Genomic DNA, 26347 nt, shown 5'->3' with positions numbered 1-26347 from the left:
CTTGGCGGCGGCGGAGAGGGCGGTGGCGGGCTGGGTGGAGGTGGCGAGGGCGGGTCTGGGGGTCCGGGCGGTGGCGGCGACGGCGATGGCGGCGGCTGCGGGCTGGGAGGCGGTGGGCGGGGAGAAGGTGGCGGCCGGGGCGGCGGGCTGGGCCGCGGAGGAGGGTGGGGACTTGGTGGCGGGCGGGGGCTTGGAGGCGGCCGCGGGCTAGGCGGCGGCGGTCTGGGTGGTTTGGGGGACGGCGGTGGCGGCCTGGGCGGCTTCGGGGACGGCGGTGGCGGCTTGGGCGGCGGCGAGGGCTTGGGCGGGCGCGGCGAGGGCGGCCCGGCGGCCGCGGCGGCGGCGACGGCGGCGGCGGCCTGGGCGGGCTGGGTGGCGGCGGCCGCGGCAGCGGGTCTCCCTGCATGGCACCATGGCACCACGTGCAAGCGGAGGCTCACACAGGCAGCAACAGATCCAACTCTAGAGGCCGAAGTCCACACCGCTGCCGCCACCGGGCGCCCCCGCTGGGTGCATGGTCCCGGCAGGATGGTACAGGGGGCGGTACCGGCAGGGAGGCTCACCACCGTGAAGCTGGCCTCCGCCCGCAGCTCGGCCGAGGAGGGGTCTGTGGCGTCGCACAGGTAGAAGCAGCGCCAGAAGTAGAAAGTGGGGGCGTTCTCCCAGGCATCGGGTATGGTGTAGGAGTAATTTGAGACATAACGGATGCCGTCGTATGCCACAAAACCGTCTGCAGAGGCAGGGCAGGTTCGGGGGAGGGGAGAGGGGGATGCATGGGGCCCGCGGCATTGCCGGGATGTGCACCCAGGCCAAGCGCGCGCCGCGCGTGGCGACGCGGCGGGGCGGCGGGGCTGAGAGCGGGTGCCAACAGGCCGCCACGGCTCCCCGGCGCCGCGTGCGGGCTGGACTCACTGTCGGGGCTCATGCCGCAGTTGGGCGGGATGGTACCGCAGGCTGCGTAGTCCTGGAAGCCGGGGGGCAGGTTGCCGTTGATGCCGCACGGGTCTGTGCCGCACTTGATGAGCTCCACCCGCCAATGGTCTGGGTCTGTGGAGGCGCCGGCGCCGGAGATGGTACAGGTGCCAAAGATCTGCGGCAGGGGGTGCAGCGGGGGTGCAAGGAGCGGTTGGGGGAGGGCAGGAGCGGGGGAGGGGGCAGGAGGGGAGGAGCGGCGGCTTGTTGCGGCAGTGACGGGGGGGATGTGGGAGGATGGGGACGGCGACAATGCGGCGGGGGAAAAAAAGGCGAGATGGGGGCGGCGCTCATGTCGCCGAATGCGGCAGGCATGGACGGTGTTGGGGGCGAGGGGGCTGCCTCTGGCCAGCCCTGGCACCCAGCAGCACCCTCCACCACAGAGCGGAGGCAGCGCATTCCACCGCCGCCGGCGCCGCTGCTGCCGCCGCCGCCCCACTGCTTGCCAAACTGCTGCTGCTGCCGCTGCAGCCTCCTCACCGGCAGCTCATTGTTCTGATCAGGGTGGTAAATGCCTGCAAGCAAGGGCGGGAGCACCTGCAAGGGTTACCCTGCGTTGAAGGGGGTATTAGGGGAGACGCAGCCTGCTTACCGTCGCCGGTGGTGTACCCTTCAATGGTCGTCCTGCCCGTGCCAAAGGTGACACCGGCGCAGGCTAGCGCCACTGCCAGACATGCAAGAGCTGCTAGGACCTGCCACAGCTCCAGATGGCGCTGCCGCGCCATGGGGTTTGCCTGCTGCCCCCCACGGGGCCTCTGACCCTTCTGACAGGGGAGTTCCAGGCCGCCGTCCAGCTGCTTGACGACGTGACCGTGTACGTGGTACACCAAGCTGAAGCTGTGAGCCCAGAGCAGCTACGGGCTGTGCTGATCAAGCCTCTGGCACGTTATGACAGCTAGAGTGTGGCGGGCGGAGCCATTCGAGTCAGAAATCGAGCATCTATATTCGTGCTGAGCCATGCTGCGTTGGTGGGAAAGGAGAAGCTGCTTAATAAATGAGAACCAAGCCGTCCACGACGCTCAGGAAAGTAACCGGGCTTGTGGGTCGCTGCACACAACTCTATGAGCCCATCCTTCCTGTACATGTTGGGAATGCCACCCCTGGCGTCCTAGCAAGCCGTCTGCCCTTTGATGTAGGGTGGCGGGCAGCGCAGAATTCACAAGCGAGGAGCACCCGGTGCGGCATCCACCCAACCCAAATGACACCGCAATGTGCGCTGCCGCCTGCCGTCGGGGCGGTGAGCGCTAACCCATCCCACCTTTGGCCGCCCAGTGCCCAGTGCCCCAGTGCAAGGAGCCAGGCTGTGCGGTGGAGCAGCTACAACCAGGTTCCTGGGAAGAGCAGAACGAAGGATGCAGGCTCGGCTACGTTTAGCGGCGAGTGCGCCCACCAGATCGGCAGGGCAGCTGCCGGCGGCTGTGCAAACGCCTGCCTCGCGCCAGGACGGGGACAACTAAGCGGCGGGCTGTCACGCCGGGTGGGGACAAGAGGCAAGTAGTACAGTGCTATGCTGAGGGGAGGGAGGGGTTTGGGGAGCTGCTGCAAGGCCTGGATTTAGTAGAATGTTCCTGTTGCCAGGCGTGCCTCGCGCCTGCTCAGCGCCGCAGGGCTGCCGCTACACGAGGCTGCCGCCGCCCGCGGCCGCCCGCCAGGCCCGCCCTCCTCGCTCCAGCAGCTGTCGCTTGCCAGAAGCAGGTAGGCGGCTGCCAGGCCTGCACAGAATCACGAGGCAGCAAGGGAGGGCGGCGTGCAGGGGCCTGTGGCAGCTTTGCACACAGCATGCTGACCGCCAAACACAATTGATGAGAACAGAGCAAGCCAGTCCCTCTTGACAGGCGCAGCAGCAACATGAGGATGCAAGCCCCCTCACAGGAGCCGAACCACTGCCACACACACACCTGCCAGCACGCCCACCCCCACATTGGTGGCGGCAAGGGTGACGGCGGCGGTGAGCAGCAGCACGGCGGCGCCGCGCTCGCCGCGCTGCCCCCACGCGCAGGCAGCCAGCTCCAGGCCCGCAAAAGTCAGCATGGCGCCTGCAGGGGTGGTGGCAGGGGCAGGCGGTGAGCATGGGCAGAGGCCTGGGAGGGCAGGGAGGGCAGGAGCAGGGAACGCGTGCCCGCACGAGCAGTCACTTGCCGCGCCGCACTCGCCGCCGGGCAGGCCCGGCGCTCACCCAGCAGCGGCGAGGGGAAGGCTTGCAGCAGGGCAAGCAGCGAGCTGCCAAACAGCAGGCCCAGGACCAGCTTGCACAGGCCCAGGAAGGCGGGGGCGGCGCCGGTGGTGGCGCCAAACCGGGCCTGCACGCCGCTGAGGGAGCACCGGCATGGGCGGCGGCGGAAACTTGAGCAGAGGCAGCAGCACCGGTGTTCTGCCACGCAAGCAGGCACGCCTGCCAACAGCCACAGCCGCAGGCAGCATGGCTGCAGCCCAGCCCGGCTGCCGCCTGCCGCAGCGCCGCGCCACCGCAGCGCCGCGCTGCGCCCACCTGCGCAGCCAGGCCGCCCGCGCCGTGGCAGCAGGGCATGGCGCCAAACCAGCACCCCACCAGGTTCATGGCCCCCACGCTGAAGGCCACTGCAGGCCGGGACAGGGAGGGCAGGCGGGAGGAGCTCTATCAGCATGCACGCGGGGCAGTGGATGGGGACGGAGGTGGTCTCAGGTCTGGGGCTTCACAGGAGGAAAGGAGGCAGCACCTCTGTCTGGCGAGGCGGGGCGGTCCGGGAAGAGCTGCCCCGCCAGCTGGCACACGCCCACCACGCTGTTCAGCCCCGTCAGCGCCAGCTGGGGCAGGCCCGCCTGCAGGATGCCTGCGGGCGGGGAGGCGGGGCTAGGGGTGGAGGCGGGGACTGGATGGATGGGTAGCGGTGAAGGCGAGCGGAGACGGCAAGGGACAGTGCTGGGGACGTGGTGCAAGCAGGGTGCAGGCAGGTCTGGCGGGGTCACCCACCAATCTTCCAGTCCTCTCCCGAGGGCACCAGGGCTTGCACGGAGCTGGGCCCCAGGCGCAGCACCCCCACCACCCTGCACATGCGCTGGCCAGGCCTTTAACAATCGCGCCACTGATGGGCGCCCCGGCAAGCTAGCCGCTGCAGCGCTAGGCCAGTGCTGGCGCCGGCAGCGCCAAAAGCGATCGCCAGGGTGTACACACAGGCTGCTGCTCACTCTGGGTGGTAGGCTAGGGTGAGCAGGATGCCCAGGACCACCAGCAGCAGGGCTGCAGGCACGCGGGAGGCGCCGCCGCGCCGCCCGGTGCCGCAGGCGATGCCGCCGGCGCCTGCGCCGGCGCTGTCGCCCAGCCCATGCTCCACACGGCTGCCCACGCTCTCCAACCGACGCTGCAAGGCAAGCATCGCGTGGCAGAGCCCGGCGTCTCCAGCCTCGTCCCTCCCTCCGCTGCCGTCCCCAGCCCAGGTGCCGTGCAGATCGAAGCCGGCCTTGCCTGCCAGCTCAGCGCTGTCATCACACCGCAGAACGGCATCGCCGTAGCCGCTGCTGCCTCCGGCATCACCAGCTTCTGCTGCCTGCCCGCCAGGCCTGGCTGCCAAGGGCAGGCACCCATCCCTTACGTGCTGCTCCACACATGCTGTGTGGTCCCCACCAGATGCTGCCTGCTCCTCGCCGCTCCCCTCCTGCACCTGCTGCGCCTGCGGCTGCACCTGCTGCTCCCGTGGATAGATGGTGAGCAGAGTGAAGATGAGGGCAGAGAGGCCCAGGAAAAGGCCTTCAGGCCCCCACCACTGCCGCGCAGGCGGGGCCTTGCCATTGGCATACCACACCAGCTGCCAGCCCTGCACAACCAGGGAGGATGGCAGCCAGGTGTGTGTGGCTTGCAAGCAGCAGCCAGGCCAGGCCCAGCCAGGCCAGCCCAGCCCAGTACAACACAGCATGGCAGCACAGGATGGGAGCACAGCATTGGAGCAAGACCCCAACGCACCACCCGGCCCCGCCCACCAGGCCCAGTCAACATGAAGCACAGGATGGGAGCACAGCATTGGAGCAAACCCCCAAGCCACCATGCAGCCCCGACCACCACGCCCACCTTCTTGGCCAGCTCCAGCCCCAGGCCCAGCTGCATGCCGTGGATCACAGCCCTGGGGATGAGCCTGCAGGGCACGGTCGCTGCAATTCACACTCAGTACAATGCCAGCAAAGAAGCAGAGACTGGCTGATGTGACTCAATCTAGTCGCTCTATTGATCTCGCTGCAGCATCAGTGAACTCGCTGCGCCCAGCCCGGGCTCACCTGTTGACCAGGCCAAACATGCGGGTGGCGCCCAGCACCAGCACGCAGCCGCTGACAAAGATGCCGGCAGCCATGATCTGCGGGGTGGGGCAGGCAGGCAGGCTGGCAGTCGCAGGAATTCCTCATGCAGGGGAGCGGCAAGCGGGAGGCCGGCAGGAAGGCAGCAGCAGGGCACGGAGCGTGGGGAAGAACAGGCCAGCCGCGGCGCAGGAGGCAGGCTCACCTGCGGCACGGTCAGCGGGGACTGGCTCAGGGCCACAGCCGCTATCGTCTTCATGGGCTGCACGGGCATGGGGATGCCAAAGGCGATGCCCGTGGCAACATTGTACAGACCTGCAGGGCAGGCGGGGCGGCGGCGCAGCCGGTCGCAGCGAGGCATGGAGGTTGGAAGAGGGCGCGCGGCGGGCGAGAGGGGTGCAGTTACTGTTTGCAAGCGGCAGTGGCTGGCCTGTGAAGATGAGGGTGGTGCCTAGGTCGAGGCCAGCATCCTTGACCAGCCCCACCTGTGGGGAGGAGGGGAGGAGGCGGGGTGCAGGTGCGGTGTTTTTCCGAGGAGGGCAGGCACCGCTGGCACCCTGCCACCGCCCACTGCGATGGAACCTGGTGCCTGGCGCCGTCAGCGCCAGGCTTGAGCCCCGCCTCACCAGGAGCGGCAGCAGGGTGCCGAGGTCGCCCATGGCGCCGCTGGCCTCGGCCAGGGTCAGCTGCTGCCAGGCGGAGCGGGCGGCGGCCTGGGCGCGGTGCCAGGGGCGGCGGGAGCCTCCCATCATTCTTTGAGGAGGCCTAGCAGAGGCCCAATTGGGGTTGGCAACCAGGCGGCCGGGACCAGACAGCCCTAGCAAAGAGCGGTGCGGTTGATTGGGAGCCGGAAGGGAGCTACATGCATGCAGGATTGACAGCCTACACGCTGCAGGGTGTCAGGAAATGAGCCCTGCGCTCAGGGGACGAGTTGAGAAGACACCCTTCGGATGAGCTGGCATAGCTGGCATGAAACAGGGTCCTCTTTCCCCCATCGGCCCTCTGTGACTTTGATCGCATCCCTGGCCAGGCCCCCAGCCCCCCACGCTCGCCGATCGCCCACCGCCACCTACCAGTCAGCCATGGCGCCCGAGCCAAAGCGCATTCTGGTCACCGGCGCCGCAGGCGAGGCATGGCAGCGCCGCATGACGGGCAGGGAAAAGGAATGAGCTAGGGTCAGAGGGGCTGCATGACTCTTCCGGGTGATCTGCGCCGCCAGGCCCGACTCCCCGCCCCCGGGCCCCGCGATGGAGCCCCGGTGTCGGCGCAGGCCCCGCCTGCAGTTCGCCGCAGGCGGTGATAGTGCCCCGCCGCCTCAGGCAGCCCGCCGCTGTGACGGCGGTTCCAGCCACCCACCTTATCCCCGCCCGCCCTCCCGTGCACGCCTGCAGGCCAGATCGGCTATGCCATCTGCCCCATGATTGCCCGGGGGGCTATGCTGGGCCCCGACCAGCCCGTCATCCTGCACATGCTGGACATCGAGCCCGCCAAGCAGGCACGTGCGCGCAGCCCTGAGGCAGTGGGGCAGCGGATGACAGGGGACACGCTTGCTGGGTCGTCCTTGGTGCCTTGCCCTGGCTCGATAAAGTGGACAAACAGCCTGCAACCCTCGCAGCAGAGCGCGCCAATGCGTTGAGCACAGCACCTCCGCCGCTCCTCCGCCTCCTCGCCCCTCCCAGGAGGCCCACCACCACCACACACCCACACCCACACACCCACAGACACCCTCGCATGCCATGCTCCACCCCCCCTGCAGGCGCTGGAGGGCGTGCGCATGGAGCTGGTGGACGCCGCCTACCCGCTGCTCATGGGTGTGGTGGCCAGCACGGACGCGGAGGAGGCGTGCAAGGGCGTGGACGTGGCGGTCATGGTGGGGGGCTTCCCTCGCAAGGTGGGGCCCGCCGGCCGCGACCTCCCCTCGCTTGGGCTGGGCTGGCCTTGGCTGTGCTGTGCTGTGATGTGATGTGATGTGCCGTGTGTGTGTGTGTGTGTGTGTGTGTGTGCGTGGTGGGGGAATAGCCGCTGGTGTGCAGCGCCCTGCCGGCTGCACCACCCTCCCTGCCAGCCTGCGTGCCTCCGACCCGCGCCCTCCTTCCGCCTCTCCTCCTTCCTCCCTCCGACCCTCGCCCGCCGCTCGCCCGTAGGCGGGCATGGAGCGCAAGGACGTGATGAGCAAGAATGTGGCCATCTATAAGGCACAGGCCAGCGCTCTGGAGAAGAACGCGGCGCCCGGGTGCAAGGTGTGTGGGCGGCAGGGGAACGGAGGACAAACAGGTTGTGCCGCACAGCGCTGCAGCGCCACAAACGCCCGCGCTACCTGGCTGCGACCCGCTCCCTCCCTCTTGATCCCCGCGGCGTGGGCTGGGTCGGGTTCTGGGCTGCAGCAGCTGCAGCGGCGCGCGCAAACCCGCTGCGCCACAAAACCCGCTGCACGCTCCCTGCCCAGCCGTGCCCGCCTGCGTGCTGCCCCCCTGCAGGTGCTGGTTGTGGCCAACCCCGCCAACACCAACTCCCTCATCCTCAAGGAGCACGCGCCCTCCATCCCCGCCGGTGGGTGGGCAGCAGCGGGGTGCAGGTGGCGACAGTTCGGTGCAGGTGGCAGCGGGGTTGGGGCGAGGCAGGGCTCATGGATGGGGAATGGCCAGCAGCAGCTGCCCTCACAGCTGACCGTGCCCTGCCCCAACCCGGCCCACCTGCCCTCCTCTGCCTCCCTGCCTGCGCTCCCTGCAGAGAACATCACCTGCCTCACCCGCCTGGACCACAACCGCGCCCTGGGCCAGGTGCGGCTGAGCAGCGGGCTGGGCAGAGCAGCACTCGGCGCCCAAGAGGCGCCGCCCGGTGCCGCACCTGCACCCGGCGCACGCCCTGCCGGCCGCACCCAATGGGAGGCGCCGTGGCAGGCCGGGCCGTGGCAGGCTACGCTACACCTGCACCCCACGTGGCCCCTGCCCCTCCTCCTTGCTCCATCCTGCTGCCTCCCCTCCCTCACGGTCCCTGCCGCATCCTGCTGCCTCCCCTCTGTCATTGTCCCTGCCCAATCCTGCTGCTTCCCCTCCCCCACCCTGCCCCATCCTGCCAACCTGCCTGCCGCCCCTGCAGCTCAGCGAGCGCAGCGGGGTGCACGTGGGCAAGGTCAAGAACGTAATCATCTGGGGCAACCACTCCTCCACGCAGGTGAGGGGCATGGGCGGGGCCTTGGTGCAGAGGCACACATAGCATAGCATCCTGGGGAGCGGCACTCAGGGGCGGCTGGGGTGGTGGCCGGCTTGACGGCTGCTTTGGCGGCGGCTGCATTGTGCGGCGGTGCCTCGGGCTTTGAAGCCGGCAGGGGGTGGCCCTCGCTGCCTTAACCAGCAGCTTAAAGCTGCGGTACTGCCGTCCCGCTGCAGTACCCCGACGTGAACCATGCCACCATCGACGGCAAGCCCGCCCGCGAGGTGAGCCGCCCTTGCGCCATGGCAGCGGCCGCCTGCTGGCGCCCAGGGATCTCCCCCAGCCGCGGCCACCCCTGCCCCTGCTCGCTGCTTGCCCCGCACCGCGGTGTTGGTTGCCTTGGCACGTGTGACGTGTTGCCCACCCGCTCTCTTTCATTTTCCTTTCTTTCCACCCCCGCCCGCCTGGCGCCAGGTCATCGGCGACGACGCCTACCTGGACGGAGACTTCATCTCCACGGTGCAGCAGCGGGGTGCGGCCATCATCAAGGTGGGTTCAATTATTGCACTTATGTAGCTGCCGTTTCAGTTTAGCGTTGTAGCTGCCAGCCAGAGCTGGGTTGTGGTTTTGTTGTGCCTGTGGTTTGGCAGGCCTACGAGGGCTTGTCAGGCTTAGGAGGGTCTCTGGGGCGGCACGGCCCGCCTTGGCGCTGGCATCGGCACGGCATGCGACAGCCGGTAGCCCGCGGGAGTGCGGGCTGAACGCTGCACCGGCCTGATGGTCTCCTCCCCCACTCCCGCGCACACCCCATGCCCCCACGCCGCGTGCCCCCTGCCCACCTGTGCTTGCGCTGCAGGCCCGCGGCCTGAGCTCGGCCCTGTCCGCCGCCTCCTCCGCCTGCGACCACATCCGCGACTGGGTGCTGGGCACGCCAGGTGTGTGTGGGTGTGTGTGCTGGCGGCCCTCCCTCCCTGCCCAGCCTGCCTCGCTGCCTTCCCGCTCCTCACCCTCACACGGTGGATGGCTCGCCGTTTTTTTCAGCTGCCCTCGCCCCGTCTCCCTCGCCCCACCACCCACGCGTCGACACCTCCCACCTCCTCACCCCTGCCCCTGCTCTGTCTCACCTGCCCCTTGCCCTGGCCCCACCACCCGCGCATGGGCACCTCCCACCCCCTCACCCCTGCCTGCCCTGCCCCTTTCTCCTGCCCCCCGCCCCGCAGAGGGCACCTGGGTGTCCATGGGCGTCTACTCCGACGGAAGCTACGGCGCCCCCAAGGGCGTCGTCTACTCCTTCCCCGTCACCTGCAAGGCGGGCACCTGGTCCATCGTGCAGGTGCGCAGCGTGGCTATGTGTGTGTGTTTGTGTGTGTGTGTGCTGGGGGTGGTGGCAGGCCCGTAGCCGCCTGCTGCGGCGGCATGAGGGCACCGCCGCGGCGGGAAGCCGCGCCGCGCCGCGCCGGCCCCAAACCCGCTCCTGCAGCAGCTCTGTGGCTCGGGCGGAATGGAGGGGCCGCACTGGCGGCAGGGAGCCCCTCCTGGCCTCTCCTCGCACACCCCCTGCACACCATGCTCACGCGCCATACTGCTGGCCCCTGCACACCATGCTCACGCGCCATACTGTTGGCCCCTGCACACCATGCTCACGCGCCATACTGCTGGCCCCTGCACACCATGCTCACGCGCCATACTGTTGGCCCCTGCACACCATGCTCACGCGCCATACTGCTGGCCCCTGCACACCATGCTCACGCGCCATACTGTTGGCCCCTGCACACCATGCTCACGCGCCATACTGTTGGCCCCTGCACACCATGCTCACGCACCATACTGCTGGCCCCTGCACACCATGCTCACGCACCATACTGCTGGCCCCTGCACACCATGCTCACGCACCATACTGCTGGCCCCTGCACACCATGCTCACGCACCATACTGCTGGCCCTCGTGCCCCGGCGGCGAACACCTGTGGCGCAGGGCCTGTCGATCGACGAACCCTCTGCCGCCAAGATGAAGGCCACAGGGGATGAGCTGGTGGAGGAGAAGGCTCTGGCCATGGAGTGTCTGGGGGAGGCCGCCTGAGCGCGGCGGCACCCGCGGGCAGCCAGCCCTCCCTTGTGGCTGCGGGAGCGGGCAGCGGCGGGGGCGGCGCGTGGCCGCCTCGCAAGGCCCCTGCCCTGCCTGTGTTCGGGGACAATGTGCCACACAGGCCTGGAGGTCCCAGTTTTGACGAGCGAAGCCGTGTAGTGCAGCAGTGTAACACTGGAACACTTGGCGTCAGGCGTAAAGTGGCAGCGGGCGGCGCAAGGCTACTAGTACGGGGGGGGCGCCTGCCCGCAGGCAAGCACCACTGCCTGCAGCCGCCGTGATGCCTCACTTTGTAAAGGGCAGCGCGCGCTACCTCTCATGCAGGCTCTGGTGAGGTGGGCACGCGGGCTGTCCCGTGAGCTGGCAGAACTTCAAGCCCCAGCGCCATGGTTTGCGCACTTTTGCAAGCCTCGATTTATGCATACCATTTTGCGAGCAGGGTTGTAGCCCTTGACCACCAAACACCTCCACATGCTCGGGCACCCCATGGCTCGGGCCGCGGCCCTCCTCGTGTGCCTGGCCGCCCTGAGCGGGACGGTGAGTGCTGGATCGTGGTCGGGGGAGCAGCACCGCCGTCCAACGTGGGCGCACTGCTGCCAGGGGGGAACTAGAGGCAGCGGTGCCGGTGGCGCCACCACCGCCAGCCTTGCGCCAGCCCGCCTCACCCTGCCGGCCCCAGCTGCAGCCCTGACCTCCCTGCCGCCTGCCCCGCCTGCAGAATGCTCTCACATTTCCGAAGTTCAACACAGCCTGGGTGGCGGAGCTGACAGGCGCGAAAGCGCCCAACAGCATCGGGGTTACCGCGGTGAGCAGCGCAGGCAGGGGCTGGCACGGATGGGGAGGCGGGGGCACGGGCAGCACCAGAAGATCGGCCGGGCCAGCCACCCCGCCCGCCTGCGCGCACCGGCCGCGCCCGGCCCACAGCCGCGGCGCCCCAGCGCCGTGGCTGCACACCGGTTGCCGCGTGCACCTGGTGCCTTCCTTTTTCTCGGCCTGGGCCCGCCGTGCTTGGGCCTCATGGTTTTTTTTCTTGGAATGCAGGCCGCCAAGGGCGTCGCCCATGTCATTTTCACATACAACGGCAACGAAAAGTTTCTGGCGGAAGTTGTGCTGGACAAGGGTGAGGGCCCAGCCAGCCAGCCAGCCCAGCCCAGCTGCCCCGGGGCCGAGCCGCGCCCGTGGCGCGCCGCGCCGGGCCGGGCCGGGCCGACACGCGTGCCGCCGCAGCCGCTACGCCAAAGCCTGCTTATACCTGCATCCGCCATGTCCCGCCGTTGTGCCTGCAGCGGCGCTGGGCTTGGGCCCCACCTCGCTCAACCTGTACTACAAGTCTCCCACCCGCTTCATCCAGCTCCTCACCCTCCTCACATCCTTCACCGGGGACGACATCCTGCGTGAGTTGCCTGATTTGCCTGCTGCGCCTGCCGCGCCTGCTTTGCCTGCTGCGTCGCGCGCCGCGCGCCGCGAGCTACGCTGCCCCCGGCAGGGCCGACCGGCCCCGCCCACCACCTCTGCACGCGTGGCGGCGCCTCGTGCGGCCTCAGGCTGCTGCCAGCCCGCCTCGTCCTGCCACCAGCCCGCCTGCCTCATCGGCCCGAGGCCTGCCGCTGCCGTGCGCCTCCCCTGCAGCCATCTCGTACAAAGAGATCGGCGACGTCATCGCAGAGGAGGGCTTCCCCGCGGTTACCCCGCTGTTCAACGAAACCTACAAGCTGTGAGCAGGCGCCGGCGCTCGCCGCCGCCGTCCCCGCGTGTTCGTGTGTCCGGCTGCCGCGACCCTTGTGGCTGGCCGTGCGCCCAACGTTGAGCGCCGTGCGCGCTGAGGGCCCCCCCGCCCACCCCTGCCACCCCCCCCGCCCACCCCCACCCCGGCCGCAGGGTGTTTGTCTTGTTCACCGCTCGGGGCGCCCTGGCCGGCCGCTTCCCCGAGGGCGTCAGCAAGGGCTACGAGCTGCTCGCCTCGACGACCAGCATTTACCGGGGCTTTGTGGCCGGCGGCAGGCCCTTCATCTTTGGGGTGACGCCCCAGTTCGAGCTGAGGTGGCCTTCCTTTGCGACCGTCGACGACCGCTTCCGTATGAGCATCACCAGGCTGGCAAACGGAACCAACACCTACAAAACCTGGATCACCGGTGGGCGGCCGCCGCTGCCGGCTGCCGCTGCTGCGCCCGCTGGGGTTCAGGGTTTAGGGCAGCGACCGTGGACCGCCCGATGTGCCTACCCCGGCGGCGGCGTGCACTGGGCAGGACAGCCGTGGGCGCGGCGTCGTGGCCTGCCGTGGACTGCGGAGCTCCCCCCTTCGGGTCACCCCGCGCCCTGGTATGCCGACTGGCTCGCGTCCCTTCCTTCCCCCCACCGCGTCGCGTTGCAGACAACCTGGGCAGCGCCACCAGGCTGGGCCTGGCGTACCGCAACGGTACCACCAACTATGTGGTGACGCTGGCGCTACCGCTCAACACGGTACTAGCCAGGACCACGGGCGGCTACAGCAACAGTGAGTGGGGCGGCCCCCGCAGTCCCGCCGCCGCCGCCGAGCCCCGCACGCTGATGCATGCGGTGTGCGCGGCCCGGCAGCCCGCCACCCTGCCCTGCCGGCACCCTGCCTGCACCCTACCTGCCTGATCAGGCTGCACGCGCCGCGCCGTGCATCCCAGGCTCTGCATGCCGGCGTTCTGCCAACCCCATCCCGCTGCCGCCCACCCCCCTTCCCCCCCGGCCCCGCCTGTGGTTGCAGCCTTCTTGACGTCCAAGCTGCGGGCGGGACTGCTGGCCAGGGGCCAGAAGCTCACAACGGAGCTGTACCCCATCCTGCGGTTTGCAGACGGCAGCGGCATGTCGGGGCGGTTCAACCCGCAGTGGCGGTTCGACCCGAACCCATGACAGCCTGCCGCCGCCGCCATGCCCGCGGCCCGCGTGCGCCTGCCGGGGCGCGCGGCGCTCGCCGCCCCCGGCAAGGCAGCCAGGCTCCCGGGCTTCGCTGTCCGTGCCTTTCCCGCTCCCTCTGCTGGCTCCCTTTCCCTGCTTCTGACTGACCGCATCCACTGACCCTGCCGCTGGCTTTCGCTCAACTGTTACACTTGGTACCAATTGCTTGCGGGGAAGGAGGAGGAGAAGAACAGCCAAAAGCACGTGGCAGCCAAAAGCGTGGGTGCATGGAGCAACTGGAGTGTGTCGCGCGTGTGTGTTGGTGGTGTGGTGGGGAGGCACTCTCTCGGCATGGTTGTGGTTGTGTGTGTGGGACGACGGGCTGGCTCTCAAATCTCAACACCAGCGCGGCCCGCTGCAGGCGGTTTGAAGGGGGCGCATTGGGGCAAGGATCGCAGGGCCGTCTGGCGTGTACCCTGCTGGCTGTAGCCCCGCTCAAGCGCCGCTCCCCGGGCATGCAGCGCCGCCTGCCGGCCTGCCAGCAGCGCTCTCAGACCGCCGCCGCCGGCAGCGTGCCCTTGGCTTTGCACGTGAACAGCACGCTCTTGAATCGAGACAGGTCTGCGGAGCAGGCAGGCAGGGCGGGGCGGCATGATGAGTACGGCAAGGCTGGGTGTGGGCCAGGGCAGGGCTCTGACCAGCCGCACGATGCAGCACACCCAGCCGGCCGCGCTAACCCATGCAGTGGAGCAGAAATTTCATCAAACCATCAACAATCAACGGCCCCGCAAGCTCGTGAGCTTTCATGAGCTTTATAAAATACAAAATGTTTTCTTCTCACCCGCGCCGTGGGGGCGGGTCAGGTTGAAGTCTATCATTGACAGGATGCGCTCGGGCTCGGTGGCGCCGTTGGGGCCCAGCTCGCCGTTGCCTGCAGGGCGGCGGCGGGGACGGCAGCCCGGGGGCAGGCGGGCAAGTGGCCGCAGCGGCAGGGACGGCGCGTGTGCGGTGCGGCATGCGTGCGGGGCGGTGGCAGCGGGGCAAGCTGGCGGCGCCCCTCAGCATTCCCAGAGCTCTGCCACCCTCCCCCCCAACATTCTCCGTGTGGAAAATGCCCATCGCCACTGCCACCACCACCTGCCTCATGCCCAGCCCAGCCAACCCACCCTTGCCCTCCAGCGCCTCCCGCCCCAGCCGGATGCGCTCCTCCTTGCTGCTGTCCCGCTTCTGCGGGGGCAGGCATGGGCGCAGGCGTGGAGGGAAGCAGTGGCAGCAGGCTGAGGCTGTGGTGCGCGCTGGACGGCTTGGGGCTGGCTGCTCCAGGCAGGCAGGCCATGCGGCACGCCGCATGCAAGCCGCCGCAGCGGCTGCTGAGCGGCACCCTGCAGTGCCACCTGCGGTGCCACCTGCAGTACCACTTGCGGTACCACCGTACCTTATAAAACTGCTCCAGGTACTTGGCGGCCGTCGCCTGGATGCCCTGCTTCTGCTCGGCTTCTTTCCTGCACACCCGCGGGCAGCCAGAGGGATGGCGGGCGCGCCCTGAGCCTCGCCCCACCCCCTGCCGCCTCTGCACCACCAGTGTGCAGCATCGCCTGGGAGCACACGCTGCACTCAGCGGCCGGCAGGCGACCGCCACGCGACCCGCCCCTGCACCATGCAGCACAGAACACAGCGCGGCACAGCATACAGCGCGGCACAGCAGGCCGCTCACGCCGCCTGGTCCTTCATACGCTGCTGCAGGCGCTGCTTGGCGGCGGCCACCGCAGGATGGTCCCCCCCCGCCGCCGCAGGCTCCAGCAAGCCGCTCGCCACCGTCTCGGCCTGCTCGCTGGGCACGTGCTGCGCAGAGGGGAGGGGCAGGTGTGCAGGTGTGTGTGGGGGTGGGGGGTGGGGGGTGGGCTCAGGAGGTGATGGGTCGGCGCATGCAAGAATGCAAGCATGCGCTCGCCATCAGTGTCTTCCCGGAGGCCAGGTCACACGGTAGCTGCCGGGAAACCAGGGGGCATGCATGGCAGCAGGCGGCAGCAGCCAGCCGGCAGCAGCCCCTTCCGCACCCCGTCTCCCGCGCCGAAAAAGTCGTCGGGGATGGCGGCGCCAGCTGGCGGCGTAGCGCCCTCGAATGCGCCGTTCTCGCCTGGCGCCGCCGCCTCGCCCAGCGCGCCGCCAGCCTCGAGCCCAGCCCCGTCGGCGGCGAGCACGGGAGCGGGCGCCGCTGCGGCGGGCTGCGGCACGGAATCGACGAGGAGGGAGGGAAGGGTGGCGGGGGTGGGGGCGGGGCAGGTGGCGGGTGCGCGGGCAGGGAGCACGATGTGAGAGTGCCACCCACGGTGCGCTGCTCTCTCCCGCCGCTCTTCTGCTGGGCACCACCCTCCCTCCCTCCCTCCCTCCTCCTCCCTCCTCCCCCCCACCTGATACATGCTGCCGTCTGGGCCGGGCACCGGGTTCTCAGGAGGCCCAAAGTTGTCCAGCGGCACCTCCCAGTAGGGCGCTGCACGGCAGAGGGCCAGGCAGGGGCGTGTGTGCGTGCGTGTGTGTGTGCGTGTGCGTGTGTGTGAGTGTGTGTGTGCATGCACACAGCAGCACGCTAGCAAGTGGCAAGCCAGCCAGCTCCCAGGCGCCCCCTGCTCACTCGGCTCAATCACCAGCTCAAAGTTGGGCGCGGCGCCCTCCTCGGCACTGCCATCGTACACCTGCGGCACATGCGGCGGTACTGTTAATGCATCAGGTACTGATCCGTGCAAGCACTTGCTCTGGAAGCAACATATTATATCTTGCTTCCCCGTGCCCCCAGCAGCAGAAGCGGTTGCAGTAGCAGCAGCACCTGGCCACCCTGCTCGGCGTATGCCCTGCCCGTGCCCTCCTCCCCTTGTTGCTCCCTTGTTCTCTGCCCTGCCCCCACCACACACACACACACACACACACACATTTGTACGTGCACACATTTGTACACATGCACACACAAACTCTCTCGCACCATACACACACACACCATACACAGACAGACAGACAGACAGACAGACAGACAGACAGACAGACAGACACACACGCTGCTCTCACCTTGCTCCACTGGTTGGCTGCGGGGTCCAGGCTTGCGTCGCCAAAGTGGCGGGTCAGCTGCGGGTAGGCGCCCGCCCAGCAAGCGATGCGGATGCCGGTGCAGGCGGCGATGGCGGGCTGGGTGGAGGAGTAGAGGCCTGGCGGGGGTCATGCGTGGGTGGGGTGGGGTGCGGGAGAGGGGTGCTGTTGCTGGCGGTGGTGGCGCTGCTGTCGGTGTGGGCCAGCATTTGGTGGAATCTGACTTGCTCGCTGTGTATAGTGTGATTATGGTGCGACGGCGGTGGCTGACGGCTGCTGCACGCCAGCCAGCCAACCTGCTGCTGCAGCGCCGCCCCACCCAGCCTGCACGCCCCAGCCACGCCGCTCGATGCACTCATGCTAGCCCTGCTTGCTCCACCTGGCTCCCGCAACCAGCCCAGATGCTGGCAGCCCTCCAACCCTTCACCCAAGGCTCACCAAACTCGCAGTTGGAGCAGGCGTCTGCCTTGAAGTGGTTGCAGGCCACCGCCACCTGGCAGTTGGTGCAGCCCTGGAAGATGGCGGGGCCGTCCACGGGGCCTGCAGGGGTAGCAGGGGATAAACCAGATGTGTGTGGATGAACCAGGGTGATGGGAGTGTGAGGTGTGGAAGGTGGCACCCCAGCGCGTGCGGCACCCCGCTGGGTGGCTGTCCTCCGCGTGCCCTGCCTCTGCCCGGCTCACCACCACACAGCCAAGCCCACATGCTCTGCCGCCACCACCGTCACCACACACCCACCCACACACAACCGCCCTTGCGCCGTCCCGCCCGCCGGCCCCACCCCGCCCCCTGCCTCACCCACGAAGATCTGGCAGTTGGTGCAGTTGGTCACCTCCACCTCGCTCGAGTGGTCCAGCAGGAAGACGCTGCAGGACAAGCGGGGTGGGGTGGAAAGCAGGGGAGGCGTTGCGAATTGCATTGGTGGTGGTGGAGTGCATGGAGGAGGAGACCAGGTGTGTGTGCAGATAGGGAGGCAAGGAAGGAAGCGGTGCGTGGGCGATGGGTAAGCAGTGATGGCGCGGGGGCGCTACGGCGCAGGCCGGGGGCGGATGGAGACGAGGCAGCAACGGGAGCGGCTAGGGGCGCGCACGCCAGACAACGGGGCGGCGGCGGCACGAGCAGCGCGGGCCTGGCGCTGCGGCAGTCGGCAGTGCAGCGCAGCCGCTGCCTGCCTGCACTCTTCCAGGTTCTTGATGGCAAAGCTCTCCCTGCAGCAAACCAACAGAGCAGCGCATCATGGCGCCTGCTTTGCGACCAGCGGGCGGTTCAGCGGCCGCCGCCAACCCACCGCCGCCATCCCCCTCCACCGCCCGGCCACACCCTGCACAGCTGCCGCTCCCGCCGCGATTGTCGCGATCGGCCGATCGCGGGTGCCACTTGGTGCCGCTGCAGCGCTGCTGCCCCCACCGACAGTTCCGCCGACAGTTCGCAGCGCGTCGCGATCGCCCCTCGATCGGCCCACCCGGACCCTGGCCCGCTCCATCCCGCTCACCCATTGATGCTCCCGGGCGCCTTGACGAGAGTCTCGCCCTTCACGTTCGCAAACACAAACTCACTCATACTGCTTCTCTTGGTGGCGGGTGATGGGGCGCTGGTACCGAGCACTTGATCAGAAACAGCCGCAGGCTGATCGGAAGCATGCGCTTGACTTGGCGGTGGGGTGAGGTGGCGGCGGAGCCAGCCGTCGCAGTGGGGAGGCGGCGGCAAAGGCCTGTGCTCAGTACATGAGGAGGTGGACAGGAATCTCCACTCCGAGTGTTCCCAGCACGAGCGCTGCTTCTGTGGGCGGCAGCGCCTCTGTGCCACCGGCGGCCCTGCGTGCAACCGCCCCTTTCGAATCCTGACATCGACTGCTCATCCGTCTGTACAGTGTTTGCAGCAAGGCCGCCTCATACATTGATCAGGTACGGACAGGTACGGAGAGTGCTTAGGGAGTGCAGCAGTGTGTAAAGGTCATAAATGCGTCAGCCAGAGTGGGGCGTGCTATTGCGGCAGGGGCGTGGCGTCCGGGTGCGCCACCAGCGCCGCCGACAGGACCACCTTCTGCTGCTTAGAGGATGCATCCGTGGCGTTGCCGGCGGGCTCCAGGACGGTCACGCGAACGCGGCACCGCCGGTGTTGCGTCACCTGCCGGCGGGGAGGCGGCGGCACACACGTTTTCTCATCAGCTGCCTCTCCTAATGGGGAAGGAAGGCAGGCAGGCAGGCAGGTGAACCTGCACACACCACCTCCCTGCTGCCTCCCAACGCTCGGCCCATCCGCTCCCACCGCCGCCGCCGCCGAGCCCGCCGCCGCCCCACCTCAAAGCGGTGCGCCTCAAAGATGGAGGTGCGGATGTCCCAGGTGTTGTCCATCTGACCAGCCTCGCAGCTGCACCCCGCCATGCACTCCACCCGCGCCTGGCCCATGCCCTCGTAGCTGCGCAGGTGGACCAGGTACACGCGGGCCAGGTCGCTGCTGCCCCTGATGCCGTTGCTGCCACCGCTGCTGCCGCCATCGCCGCTGCCGCTGCCGCCATCGGCGCCGCCTGCTTGCTGGCCACGCCCACTGCCGCCGTCCGCTCGTTCGCCGGCGGCGCCGCCGCCGCCTTTCGCTCCGTCGCCGCTATCGCTGCTGGCCGCTGCCGCCGCCGTCTCGCCGCCTCTGCTGCTCTTGCGGGCGGCCAGGCCGCCGCTGCTGGATGCTCGGGTGTCAATTTCAAGCTCTGCCCACTCGCCTGCATGGGAGGGCGCAGCACCACGCCCCCGCATGCTTGCACGGGTGGCAGCAGCAGCAGCTGCTGCGGCCGGCCTCTTTCCCAGGGAAGGCGGCGCACGGGTGCGCTCCCAGGGGAAGGCGGCGTCAGCACCATGCAGGCCCCGCTCATGCAGTGCATGCAGGGAGCAGGCGGGGTGCACGGCGGCCGCAGCGGGCACAGCGTGGCGCCGCACCCAGCACCCCACCCCCACCTGGCTTGGTAGCAGACCAGCCCCACTTCTGGTCGACAAAGCTGCTGCCGTCCGGGCGCTCTGGCCGGTACGCAAACCCGCTGCTGTGCGCCGCCACCACCCTCTTGAAGGCCTCCTGCAGAGGGGAATGGCGGGAGGGCAGGGCCGGGCAGGCTGGCGGGGGGGTGGGGTGCCGGCAGGCAGGACAAGCTAGAGAGGGGAAGGGGACGGTCTTGGCGCCATACGCTCTGCTCACTGCGCCCCACACACGCATGCTGGCCGCCTTGGCGGCAGCACCAATGCGCGTGTGAACACCCATGCGCATGCAGCACCCGGCGGCTCTCACCTGCATGGCGCAGTATGTGGTGTGCTCCTCGGAGCTGTGAGGAATCATGGGCGGGGGCAGGCCCTGGAGGCGGGAGTCGTCCCGCCCGCCCATCGCCCGCCCGCTTGCCGCCTCCTCCACGCCCCGCGCCACCGCCGCCACCAGCAGCTCCGCCAGCACCGTGAACCCAACCTTGAAGGGGTGGATGCTGCATGGTAATGTGTGCGCAGGGTAGGTGCGGCGGGGTGGGAGTGTGTGCATGATGATAATCTCATACGAATGGCCAGGGTGGAGGAGGGGTAGGGCAGGCATAGCAATGAATGGGAGCCCGGGAAAGGCTTGGGTGGCCCAACCCAGCGGGCATTGAGCCATTTGCAGGGCAGGTATGGGGCAAGTGGCGCACACCTTGCCACCACCACCACCACTACCACCACCACCACCACCACCACCCACCCACCCACTCACACGTCCAAGTAGTAGTAGGCACCCTTCGCCTTGGGCCCCGCCGTAGGCACCCCCTGCCCGGTGGCGGGCGCAATGTGCCCCGGCAGCACCACCCGGCTTGTCTGCAGCAGGGTGGCGCCAGCCGTCGCAGCGGCAGCAGATGGGTCAGCCAAAAGGCGCGGGGGGCAGGCACAGGGACCATGGCTGGGGCCCCAGGAGCAGGAGCAGGAGCAGCAGCAGGCGGGACAGGTAATGGCGCAGCGCTGCAGGCAGGCCCAGGGGCTGGCAGCAGCGGCAGCGGCCGCAGGAATGCAGAACCGGGCCGCTGGCCTGCGGGAAGCAGGGGGTAGGTAGGTCGGGGGCTCACATTAAAGCCGCGGATGCCGGCATGCATCAGGCGCCAGGTGGCGGCCCGCACCGACAGCGCCGGTACATCATAGTACTGCAGGATGTACAGGCAGTACCACGCGGTACATGTGACCTAAACAGTGCTGGGGGTGCCCAAGGCATGCGGGAGAGAGAGCCAGGGATGGGGGCAAGGGAGGGCAACCGCAGCCCATGCGCTGCCGTGCTGAGATCCCCCCTCCCTCCACCTGCTCCGCTCTGCCCGTTCACCAACACATGCGCCCACCCACTGCACGCCGCTCCTGCACTGCTGGCGCCACCAGCAGTAATATAACAGGGCAGCAGGCTCACCGCGGAGAAGGTGGTCAGCTGGTTCTCGGTTATAGAGTAGAACAGGCCCTCCGTCTGCCCATCCCCAAACGACAGCCACCACGCATAGCTGCGGCGGCAGCAGGCAGGCGGCAGCACATGGGGGCGGCAGCAAAGGAGGCTGGGAAGCGCTGGCTCAGCAGAACAGCTCCCCTTGGGGCCAAGGCGCACTGCTGCACAGCGATGCGCGGGCACAGCCGGCTGATCATGGTGACCGGGACCCAGGGAAGGGGAGGAGGCGCGGCATGGGGCATGGGGAACGCCCCCTCCAAGGCCCCCAGCCCGCACCTGTGCAGCAGCAGCAGCGCGGGCGGCCCCGGCAGGCGCAGCGCCTTTCGGATGAGCTGCTCGTACGCGCGCCGCTCGGTGTTGTCAAAGCCGTGCATCACACGATCGTTCAGCGTCAGCTCCACAACCACTGCAGGCCAAAGGCGCATGTGTGTGAGCAGGCAGGGCGCCCGCGTGCTGTGTGTGCAGGTGTGGCTGGGGGGGTGACTCTGCGTGTGCACACGCATGCGGCGTGGTGTGGGGCGGGAAGGGCGAGCAGGCGGCAGGAGGGAGGCTGGGCAGCGCATGCGGTTCCGAGCAGTACATGCTGCAGCTCTGCAGGAGATGCCGCCAGCAGCAGCGCAGTGGTGGGAGGGGGTCAGCCCTGGGCAGCGGCGCCTCACCCAGGTCAGCATCCTGCAGGGCACCAGGCATAACTGATGATGAGTAAACAGCAGCAACGATGAGTAAACAGCAGTGGGGGCGCCCACCCTAAGCAGCCCTTGCACATCCCAGCCGGCCAAAGCTGCCTGAGGCCTGCGAACAGCGGCCGCCAGCAGAAGCAGCAGGCAGCAGCAGAGCAGCCACGTCAGCAGCAGCGGCGGCAGGCAGCAGCGGCCCACATCTGGCACCATGCACTCGAAGCAGGGCGCCATGTAGCTGCTGGTGCTGGCGGGGAAGGCGTGGTTGGTGAGGGTGTGGCCGCTGCAGGGAGGAGAGGTGGGCAGGCGGCAAGCCTGCCTTGAGGAGTGGCGGAAGCGGCAAAGGGATGCCTGGGGGCAGCGTTGAAGTTCGGCCACTTAAAGCACCGGCCAGCTTGTCACAGCAAGCACAGCACCGCTCTGCAGACGAGAAGCGTGCCCCTGCCATGCCCCCTGGAGCTGCCGTTAGCGTGAGCCGATGGGCATGCCTGCCGCCGCCGCAGCAGCCACCCTCTCCCCTCTGCCGCCAGCACCCACCCACCACCCACCCGCCTGCACGCCCCCTGACCCTCACCTGTGCGGGAAGCTGGCGTTGAGCCACTGCATCACCTGTGCCGCATACTTTCCAGCAAACGTGATGGAGCCGCCGATGAGGTGGATGCTGACAGGGCGCCCCTGCAGCAGGCGCCGCCCCAGCGCCTGCAGCCGGTCGCCGCTGCCGTAGTATGTGATCCCACGCCGCCGCTCCTTCTCAGTCAGCGCTTCCCGCCAGGGCAGGGTCAGGCGGGCGTGCAGAGCGGCGGAGTCGAGCCCCAGGTCTGGGCGCCGCGGCAGGCCGCCTCCCGCTTCCCACTCTATGCGCTGCCGCAGCGCCGTGGCTGCAGGCAGCAAGGGAGAGGGTGGTCAGCACGGCAGCTGCACTGCTTGTACACAGAGGTGAACACACAGAGGAGGGGCGAGGGGAGCACCGTCGGCAGCGGCGGCGGGAGCGGTGCCATCACATGCGCTGTGCCGCTGTGTGTCCCAGCTCGGCGCCCCCATCCCCTCTCCGCCCCGCACCTAGCGTCACCACCACCACCACCGCCAGCCAAATGAGCCAGCCAGGCTTCCGCCGCTGCGACTGTGCCACTGCTGGCAACAGCGACAGCTCCGAGCCCATGGCGGGGCCCTGAGCACGGGGAGACCTCAGCGACCCACGGTGAGGGCACCGAGCATCGAAATCCGATGCCCAGACGCTGACCGCACGTTTGCATTTGATGGTATTTTCCAAATCCTTTCCAGGCGGCGACGCCGCGCTTGAACAGACGCCGCGCTTGAAGCGGCCGCTCGCCACTCACGCCTCTCATACTCTCAATGCGTACATCCAGCAGCAGAGTGGGCATCCACAAACCCATTACTCTTGTTCTCCTACCTGCTCTTCCCAGTCCATTGCTCTGGCCGCGCCGCAGCAGCGCGGCACCGCCGCCCGGGCGGGCGGTGGCAGCCAATTGCATTTTACATAGTTAGGGATTGGGTGCGCCATTAAATTGCAATAGCAGGACAAATTAATTTACAGAAACTGCAGGGCCAGCAACCGCCGCGGCGGATGCCACTCCAGCGCAGGCTTCCGCACACCGCGCAGCCGCCCCCGCATCGCCTCACGGCATGCCTGCCGTGGCACACACCCCCAGCACTCTGTGGGGCCCCACAAACGCCGGAGGGCGACGCGTGTGTGCGTGTGTGCGTGTGTGCGTGCGTGTGTGTGTGTGTGCCGCGGTCATGGCGGTGTGTGAGCGGGTCACGGCCGCCGCATCGAGTCGCCGGCCCGCGTGATGAGGGTGGTGTGCGCAGGCAGGTCATCATCCTCCAGCGTGTAAAACTTCACCACCATCTCCTCAGGGTCCACCAGCAGCGACACAAAGCCTGCAGTCAAAGCAAAAGAAAAACAACAGACAAAAGGGTCAAAACAGAAGAAAAAAGTTACCACCATCTCCCAGAGCTGGGGCCACCAGCAGCGACACACACATACACACAGCCTGCAGTGGGGGCGGGGGGGGGGCGGGGGGGCGAGGCGGCCCCCCCACCCACCCCACCCCACCCCCACTCCCCACCCCCACCCACCCACACCCACAACCCCCTCCTCCCACCCACCCGAGTAGGGGTAGTAGTAGTGGGAAAAGGCGGAGCCGACCTTCTCGCGCCCCGACTCGCTGCCGCCGCCCGACACGATGACGTTGTAGCCTTGGACGGCCAGGTGCTCCAGGTTGTGGTCGTGCCCGCACAGGTAGGCCTGCGGCACGCATCGTTCAAATGGGCAGGAGGCGGGGGCGTGATGTGGCAACTTCTAGGGAAGATACCCGCAGTCCCACACAGAAACACACACACGCCCACGCACACACCACCACCACCACCGCCGCACACGCATACATTGCCCGCGCATGTAGGCTAGGCCTGGGGCGGCGGCGTTGCGGGCGTGCGGCGGTCAGCGGGAAGGGTGCCAGCGGGGGCACGAGGCACTCCCGAGAGGCCCCCCAGCCGCACACCGCACCCTGAACCCGGCGACGAGAGGAAACGGCTGCCGGGTGGCTGCCCGCCGCGCCCCCTCGGCGCGCCCAGCCCCACCACCCTTGCCGCCCTGCCCCTCTGCACCTGCCCGCCCCGCCTTACAGGGCATACTGTGACCCTCGTACCCCCCACCCCGCACCTGCACCCCGTACTTCGTAAACAGCGGCTGCAGGTGTGCGATGACCTCGCTGTTGTTGCCGTGGTGGCCGTTGGAATACGTGGGGTGGTGCCCCACAGCCAGCTGCGGCAGGGCGGGAGGGGGCATGGAAAGGGTGGGGCGGGTGGAAGGGGCCAGGGAAAGGATGGGCCGGGTGGGAGGGGGCAGGGTAAGAATGGGGAGGAAGGAGGGGGCAGCGGAAGCATAGGGCCAGGGGAAGGCGTGGAACTGGAAGGAACAGGGCGCCTCCCGGCGCGGCCTCGGCGCCTCGGCTGGGCTGGGGGTCTGCTGCAGCCGCCGCCGGCCGGCCGGCCAGCTGGCAGGCAGGAGGGCGGCAGCCAGGCGGGCAGCCCCTGCTGTTCCTCCCTTCCCTGCGAAAGCCCTGCCAGCCTGGCCCCTCCCCGGTCCCCGCCCCACCTTCCAGTCTGCCATGGATGCCGCCAGCTCTTGCTCCAGCAGCAGCAGCTGCTCCTCCCACGACTGCGTCCACAGGCCGCCTGCACAGGCACACCACACCACACCACAACGTCGTCGTCGCCGCAGCAAAAGCCCCCAGCGGAGGAAACAGTGCCGCCGGCGGTAGTACCACAGAGACACACACCGCTACGGCAGCAGGGAGCAGGCAGGGAGGAGCAGCTCCAGCTGCAGCGCGGCTGCAGAGCAGGCACGCCGCTGCTGCCGCTCCCGGCCGCCAGAGGCCAGAGGCGCCCCGGCCGGGGGGTCTCCTTCCCACCCGCCGCCGCGCGCACCCGTGCACCGGCTCCAGCTGTTGCTCTTGTCGTAGTACCGCAGGATGAAGGGTGAGGTATCAACGAAGAACAGCTGGACCCTGCGGGAAGCGGGAGGGCAGGGAGACGGGTGGTGGTGTGGGGGCGTGGAGGGGCACTGGTGGTGGTGTGGGGGCGTGGGGATGGCACAGGTGGTTGAGTGGGAGGGTAGGCAGCAGGTGGTGGCGTGGGGAGCGCGGGAGGGCAGGCAGCGTGGGAGGGCAGGGCATGGGAGCGACGCAGGTGGTCGCTGCCTGGCGGCGAGGCTTGCTGAGCGCTGAATGGGGCGCAGCGGCAGGCGCCAGCTTGCGGGGGCCGGGCACTCACTTCCCGTCGGCAAAGGACTCTGTGTAGGTGCGCTTAAGGTGCCACCGCCGGCTGCTCTCGCGGCTGGCCAGCGCCAGGTTCATCTGCAGCGGGGCAGGGTGGGGGTGGGGTGGGGGTGGCGAGCGTCACGTGTGGTGTGTGTGGCTTGCGCAGGGACGCGCTCCACACACCGCCGTCATTCGAAAGGAGCCGCCTGTCCCCCTCCCGTGATGCCCAGAAGCCGGCCGCGAGCCGGCCAGCCAGCGCGCCGGCCAGCCAGGAAGCCGGGTTTGGCAGGCCTGCTGGCTGTGGGGCGGGCCCGGGGCGGCGTGCGGGCCCACCCCCCCACCCCCACACCCAACCCACCCACACCCACCTACCCACCCACCCACCCACGCACCTGGTGCAGAGGCGAGTACTTGCACCTGGGCATGCCGCGGGAGCAGTTGGGCGCGGAGTCGCAATAGTCGTGGTTGCCTGCAGGGAGGGAGGGAAGAAAGGGCGGGGTGGGGCGGGACCGGGAGGAGGCCAGGAGGTGTGGGAGGTGGGGGGTGTTGAGTGGCTCAGGTGTGTGTGGTGCACATGGCTCTGGTGTGTGGTGTGTCTGGTTGGTACTCAAGCGGGTGGGGCAGCGAGATCAAGCACGGAGGCAGGCGGGCAGGGGGGCGGCAGGCGGGCCCGCACAAGGGCGCAGCCCAACTCACCGAGGACCGCGTACCAAGGCACCTGCAGGCGGCGGGCAGGGAGGCAGGGCACGTGAGTGTTGGGAGGGTGGGCACGGCATGCTGGGCAACGCCCCTGCCGTGTGCCGGGCAACGCCAGTGCAGCCGCTGCAGCAGGCTGCGGCACGCCGCGGAATCAAGCACCCCCCGCCCGCCCGCCCGCCGGGGCTCGGCCCGCCCTCAGCCCGCCTGCCCGCCTGCCGAGAGCCTTGGCTGGCTGCCGGCCTGCTCTCCACATCAAGCCCCATGCCCAGCCCAGCCCAGCCCAGCCCAGCCGCACACCCACGCCAGCCCGGCCCAGTGCCACCACATCATGGCCTGCCTGCAGCGACTGTG

At 68.8% G+C, this 26347-nt stretch overlaps 5 protein-coding genes across 5 annotated transcripts in view; 1 reads left to right on the top strand and 4 right to left on the bottom strand.

Annotated features, from left to right (window-relative positions):
- Nucleotides 1-2526: 2526 nt before the first annotated feature.
- On the bottom strand, nt 2527-5984 carry CHLNCDRAFT_138543 (hypothetical protein; the record flags this gene model as incomplete). The annotated part of the gene is made up of 12 exons (XM_005844599.1): nt 2527-2684; nt 2871-3008; nt 3149-3272; nt 3461-3549; nt 3669-3782; nt 3923-3996; nt 4138-4763; nt 5015-5078; nt 5218-5294; nt 5441-5550; nt 5642-5720; nt 5862-5984. The coding sequence occupies 12 exons, from the start codon at nt 5982-5984 to the stop codon at nt 2527-2529; spliced, it is 1776 nt and encodes a 591-aa protein (XP_005844661.1).
- A 259-nt stretch (nt 5985-6243) lies between these two features.
- Nucleotides 6244-10658, top strand: CHLNCDRAFT_32420 (malate dehydrogenase, cytoplasmic). The gene is made up of 12 exons (XM_005844687.1): nt 6244-6360; nt 6627-6730; nt 6992-7126; nt 7380-7475; nt 7713-7785; nt 7966-8015; nt 8335-8409; nt 8625-8672; nt 8863-8937; nt 9245-9323; nt 9609-9721; nt 10363-10658. The coding sequence occupies exons 1-12, from the start codon at nt 6318-6320 to the stop codon at nt 10465-10467; spliced, it is 996 nt and encodes a 331-aa protein (XP_005844749.1). The 5' UTR covers nt 6244-6317; the 3' UTR covers nt 10468-10658.
- Nucleotides 10659-13888: 3230 nt separating this feature from the next.
- Nucleotides 13889-17976, bottom strand: CHLNCDRAFT_138540 (hypothetical protein; the record flags this gene model as incomplete). The annotated part of the gene is made up of 13 exons (XM_005844598.1): nt 13889-13959; nt 14180-14269; nt 14505-14565; nt 14774-14840; nt 15053-15180; nt 15396-15563; nt 15750-15829; nt 15971-16031; nt 16399-16535; nt 16855-16956; nt 17215-17282; nt 17595-17624; nt 17909-17976. 13 exons carry the CDS (start codon nt 17974-17976, stop codon nt 13889-13891), a joined length of 1131 nt encoding a protein of 376 aa, XP_005844660.1.
- A 3609-nt stretch (nt 17977-21585) lies between these two features.
- Nucleotides 21586-22674, bottom strand: CHLNCDRAFT_138538 (hypothetical protein; the record flags this gene model as incomplete). The annotated part of the gene is made up of 4 exons (XM_005844597.1): nt 21586-21630; nt 21717-21798; nt 22090-22393; nt 22575-22674. The coding sequence occupies 4 exons, from the start codon at nt 22672-22674 to the stop codon at nt 21586-21588; spliced, it is 531 nt and encodes a 176-aa protein (XP_005844659.1).
- Nucleotides 22675-23292: 618 nt separating this feature from the next.
- The window catches only part of CHLNCDRAFT_138537 (hypothetical protein), a gene marked incomplete at both ends in the record, with an annotated part of 4560 nt that continues 1505 nt past the window's right edge, over nt 23293-26347 (bottom strand). The window contains 8 exons of the mRNA XM_005844596.1: nt 23293-23417; nt 23646-23784; nt 24199-24300; nt 24634-24713; nt 24966-25045; nt 25311-25393; nt 25690-25766; nt 25990-26015. Coding sequence (XP_005844658.1) covers nt 23293-23417; nt 23646-23784; nt 24199-24300; nt 24634-24713; nt 24966-25045; nt 25311-25393; nt 25690-25766; nt 25990-26015 — 712 coding nt within the window. The remainder of the gene's footprint in view (nt 23418-23645; nt 23785-24198; nt 24301-24633; nt 24714-24965; nt 25046-25310; nt 25394-25689; nt 25767-25989; nt 26016-26347) is intronic.

This window comes from Chlorella variabilis (genome assembly GCF_000147415.1).
Source record: "Chlorella variabilis unplaced genomic scaffold CHLNCscaffold_21, whole genome shotgun sequence".
NCBI classification, from domain to species: Eukaryota; Viridiplantae; Chlorophyta; class Trebouxiophyceae; order Chlorellales; family Chlorellaceae; genus Chlorella; species Chlorella variabilis.
Note: the sequence above shows the minus strand (reverse complement) of the source record. Positions and strands in the feature narration are given on the sequence as shown.

Excerpts from the sequence above, each read along its gene's own strand:
- CHLNCDRAFT_32420 (XM_005844687.1), top strand. The coding sequence starts at position 6,318 with ATGGCGCCCGAGCCAAAGCGCATTCTGGTCACCGGCGCCGCAG. Across the intron at positions 7,786-7,965 it reads CGCGCCCTCCATCCCCGCCG|AGAACATCACCTGCCTCACC; the intron begins GTGGGTGGGCAG and ends CGCTCCCTGCAG. Across the intron at positions 9,722-10,362 it reads GCACCTGGTCCATCGTGCAG|GGCCTGTCGATCGACGAACC; the intron begins GTGCGCAGCGTG and ends CCTGTGGCGCAG.